The sequence below is a fragment of the Triticum urartu genome, chromosome 7, assembly GCF_003073215.2.
Source record: "Triticum urartu cultivar G1812 chromosome 7, Tu2.1, whole genome shotgun sequence".
In the NCBI taxonomy this organism is placed as follows: domain Eukaryota; kingdom Viridiplantae; phylum Streptophyta; class Magnoliopsida; order Poales; family Poaceae; genus Triticum; species Triticum urartu.
Window position 1 is genome coordinate 94,826,699 of NC_053028.1, and position 5,085 is coordinate 94,831,783.

General features: G+C 44.1%; 1 protein-coding gene across 1 annotated transcript; it reads right to left on the reverse strand.

Moving 5' to 3' along the window:
- Nucleotides 1-1,635: 1,635 nt before the first annotated feature.
- Nucleotides 1,636-4,536, reverse strand: LOC125521478. Its single transcript, XM_048686529.1, has 2 exons — nucleotides 4,354-4,536; nucleotides 1,636-4,198 (listed from the first exon to the last, which is right to left on the reverse strand). Exon 2 carries the CDS (start codon nucleotides 3,980-3,982, stop codon nucleotides 2,489-2,491), a length of 1,494 nt encoding a protein of 497 aa, XP_048542486.1. The 5' UTR covers nucleotides 3,983-4,198; nucleotides 4,354-4,536; the 3' UTR covers nucleotides 1,636-2,488.
- Nucleotides 4,537-5,085: the final 549 nt, after the last annotated feature.

Sequence of the window (5,085 nt, forward strand, 5' to 3'; positions counted from 1 at the left end):
TGATTTTCTGCATTGCTTTTGTGAGGCCAATGAGGTGGCTGGTAGTCTAGCAAAATCTTCCTTTAATTCTAGATCCTCAGGATTTTGTGATGACTCTATCCCTGACTTTATTCATCATCTATAGTGAACGGTCTATCGATTCTCTCATGAATAAAGTCCTTTTGTTGTAAAACAAATGAAGAAGGGAGTAGACACATTCGGACCGTTCGAACGTTCCTCGGGGTTTTGTGATGACTCTATCCCTGACTTTATTCATCATCTATAGTGAACGGCCTATCGATTCTCTCATGAATAAAGTCCTTTTGTTGTAAAACAAATGAAGAAGGGAGTAGACACATTCGGATTGTTTGAACGTGTCCGTGGATAAATGGGGAGCCAAATTTAAGGTGTACGGACACGTCCGTAAACAGATGAAGAATCAATTTGGGATTTATGATTGGAGATGCCTTAAAATCTAGCTTTGAAATTATATCTCAATTTGGAGATGCAACATGGAATTTGGGCGGATGATGCACTGTTAGCCTATTCTGGTCCCACTGTTAGCGAATTTGGGCGGATGGGGAGGATGAGGAGGAGGAGGAGGAGGAGGAGGAGAATGATGATGATGATCCCGATAAGAAGACATACGCCATCTACCTGAGCCATGTGGCAGAAACTCCCAAACACTCAATAGTATGTCTCATGTGCTTCCTTGAGAAGGGCAAGGCGAAGCAGATACGCAAATCATCTGTATGTCTTTATTTTTGTTCTCTTTTTGCTAACATTTGATATCAACAGCATTATCTTGGCTTAACTATGGATGCAACTGCTTGCTCACAACTTTCAGGTCGAAGGCCACTGCATAAGTCTTCATAATACCTCTGGTATCAAGTGCGAGAAGATCGGCTGCATGGTCAGAGCCAGGTACAGGGGAGATATTGGCAAGCATAAGAAGTATTGTCACGATCTAAAAACCGGTAAGAAAAAAACATTTGTAGAATAGCTAAAATAACATTGTGGACCATTACAAAATTACATTGTGCTTGAATTCAGGATGGTGGAAGAAGCTCCCAAGACATGATGGAGTTTAGTGTGATGCACTCCAAGAAAACGAAGGTGGAGCCATGTGTTCTGAAAGATATGACTATATGAGGAATTGTTTTTAGTGGTTTACTGCTCATAATGTGTATATAAACAGGGTTGTGAAGTTCACTTTGTTCATGTTCAAAACGTGAGTTTGTTACATGGGCATAAACCTTTGCTGATTTGTCAGCATGTGAGTTTTAACCTCCTGCGTGAAAAGTTTTAGTGCAATTTTTAGCTGGACATTGTTCAAGCTTTGAGTGGCTAATTTGACTTGTTCTGGGCAGACGTTTTGTCTGCATGATGCTACAGTTCAAGCTCGTCTAAGATTTGCCAAAATTCCCATCATTTGAAATTCACTTAAGGTTTTCATTTTAATTCAAATAGTAGTGTGTACTGATTTGTCCCAATGTTCAACTTGTAGCATCATATTTTACAAAGAACATTTAACTCAAATTCTGAGATCTGTAGTGTAAATTCTAAGATGGAACTCGTTGAAAGATACTACTAGTTTTGCTAGGTTTACAATGCCAACTTATACCAGTGAGCAATCTGAAAAAGTACAGGTACATGATGAGTTTATGACTGTAAATAGGTAACTGTTCTCTTTGATTTACACTAGTTCTATGAGACTAAGTTATCATCCTGGAAAACCATTATGACATTTCTGTAGTATCAAAACCTGGGAATCGCACTGTCACCTAGCTTGTTATATCAAATATGACATTCTTGCAGCAAAACTCAGTGAAGTACCTCCACCCCTTCCATCCCTGTCATCCTCAGGCTTCCATGGTGATTGAGTGCGTGCTGGTCGATGACCTCCAAATTTGCATCACAAATCAAGCATTGATGTGGCAGTCTACATGCTCTCGCTGATTTCAAGTGCAATATCTTCTTTGGTACTTCGTCATTTTTCTGAGAGAACACCTTAGAGAAGAAAAACTCGGATGTAGCACAATGCTCCCAAATGCTGCATATGCAGGTCATGGAGATGCAAATCCCTTATGAACATAAGCAATCTGGAAACCACTGAACTGGCTTTACTTCAAAGAATACTGTTACTGGATAATAATTATTCATCCAGAATGTTAGAAGTATGCATAAGGGTAAAAAAAATCAGCAAATAAACTGAGGCAATGGAGCTATCCCAAGCTTAGCTAGTTCTGTAGTGGCGCCATATCTAGTTCAGTTTGGCCAACAAATCTGAAACTTTTCAGAAAACAGTCACAATACCAAGATCACCTATATGCAATGTAAATGATGATGCTGCCATTAGCGCACCACATAAACACACCTCTCCTTTTTCCACTAGTTCCATGATTTTTTTTTGAAATTATTTATTATTATTTCTTTATAGAAATTTATTGGAACGACATACAACAAGGTACAAAGATTGATATATCAGTATAAATGAAGCATCTTGTGGCTAATCGTGTGATGCCAAATTTATCTTCCGGGGATTTGGTATAAACCACACAGGGGCTGGCCAGTTGGACCAAAGCTGAGGTGATGCAATTCTTTCAACAGTGCAATTTCCAAGGTTGAGGACTCCAATATCACGCTCACTCTCCATGCTTCCAAAATGATAATAGCCATCATCATCAGTAAAATAGACATGACTGGACTTTAACTGTGGATATTCATCGGCACTCAAACAAAGTGATTGATTATACCCAAGAAACATCACACTGTCACATGAGCTAGTAATGTCTTCAAGATTTGCTGCAGCAAAATCCACTTTAAATACGTCAAACTTGTCAGTGAAGATCACATGAGAATCAGAGCCTGACTCAGGTTCCGAAACATCGTCATCCTCCCTATCTTCAGGTTCCAGCCCCGACACATCCGTCGCATCCTCAAGCTTGTGTTCTGAAATGTGCTCATCCTCCCCATCCTCAAGCCCCTGTTCTGAGACATCCTCATCCTCCCAACCCAAAGAGTTTCTTGACCTCCAAACTTGCAACAAATCACCGCATGGAGCTTGAGCAATGTACATATAGTTGCACTCCACGATGCAAGACTTCATTCTCCCCAGAACGATCGTTTGTGTTACTACAGGCGCACTGAGATCAAATGTACGGACTTCTCCGTGTGAATCCAATGCAAAGAGCAGGCTATCCTTGAAGAAACAATCTGCATAATCAACATGTGGTGGCAACCAAGTCCATCTATCATCCCCTGCTCTTGCAAATGAAAGCTGTGACTCTGGATTATGCTTGAGTACCACATAATAATCTCCGGTGGATGGATCAGATGACAGAAATGCCTTCCCGAAGAGGTAGTCCCGCAGCTCGCCAAGCGAAAAGACCGAGGGCGTAGGGAAGTCGTAGTCGGCTAAGAGCGGAGTGCCGGTGTACCATGAGTACTGATACTTGTGAAGAGCGCCGGCATCATCAAAGATGGGCTTCACCTGCTCAATGGTGGCAACGGAAGGCAGGGCGATCTGGTCACCGGTGATGGGGTTGAGGAGGTGCAGCTCGGACCTATCGTCGGCGGTGATGATCCAACCATGGTTGGAGCCGATCACATACCTGGTGCGAATAGGTGGGTCTGGAAGGGCTAGTGTGTAGGATTTGTTCTCCACGAGGCTGAAGAGGCCTGCAACACTCTCGCCGGCAGATTCAGAGGTATATAGGAGGCACGGTGCCTGTGTCTGCCTGAAGAGCCCAAGATTGCAGAGCCTGTTGCAGGCGGAGCGCCATGATGAGCAGACGGAGCCTGCCCGGACGAGGTCGGGGGTCTCAAGGCTGGCGAATATGCACATCAGGATGTCCTCCGGCAGCTCCGGCGGTGTCGGCCGCTCCAGGATCTGGGGTTCACTGGGTAACAGACGATGGACGACGAGCAATTCGGCAAGCCTCTGTCCATACGTTGTCAGCACACCCGACAAGGCCAAACACCGGGTTATGCTGCTATCCATGAAGAAACAGAGCTCTGTTGTATGTTTCCCCAATTTCCCTCTCCCCTGTGCTTGATGATCTCTCCCGTAGATGCAGTAATACGAGACACGGAGCGACAGAGGGCAGGCAGGTGAAGTATGATACTCCTACTTATAGAACGCTAACTGAGGCCTCCTCGCCGTAGGTGAAGCAGATCCGACCCGGGATCGGGAGGGATATCGCCGGAATTTGATTTCCTGAATTAGAAAACAAAGACGCGGTCAGGAAAAGATACGGATTTTGTGTTATTTGCTGGATGGAGGAACGAGCTTCCACAAATTCGGAGTTCCCCTCCGTTTCGTTCTACGACTCTGTGCTAGCCCGGCAATGGCGAGAGGCGGAGAGTGCTAACCGGCGGAAGGCAGCAGGCGGCACAAGGAGATTGACTGGGGTATGGAGAGGAGGAGTAGGAGCAGCAGCAGCAGCCACGCCGTCGCGTCCCACGGGGAAGAGTTTCGCGGCGAGGGTCCGTGGGAGCCAGCCGGAGGATCCGCGTCGCCGCCGCCGCCCCGGCGGAGGACTCTGGAAGGCCAGCTTAAGCATTTTTTTTAACCAGCTTAAGCATTTCAGCCCTTTCATAAAACTTAATTCTGGAACCTCCTTCTAAACTTGCTACAGCTGTAGTGTAAATTATTTTCACCTGGACCCTCGTCTAAAACTTACTTCCCTCTATTTTCTTTTCTTTGCTACTTCTTCCTCTCTTTTTTTGTGTACAAACCCAATTTCAACTATACTAGCTCAACATATTAATTCAAAGCTTGACATGAGTATTTCTAATGCACACATTTCACCAACATTTCAAGTTCGTTGTTTTCAAGTTTAAATATTCAAAATCAAACACGGCATAGGGTCCAAATGAATTAATAATCCAAATAAAACATGATAAAAACACCACATTCAAGATCTATGAATTTGCCACAAGTGATCAATAGGATCAACTTAGAGTTGGTGATGAGCTTCCCGATTCTACGATGTGCAGCGAGGAATCTCCGGACCATGTATCATTGATGTTTCGACTCCACATGTGCAGCATTGTAGGAGAAGTTAACACATGCTGATCATCCTTGATGATCATGCTGCGTAA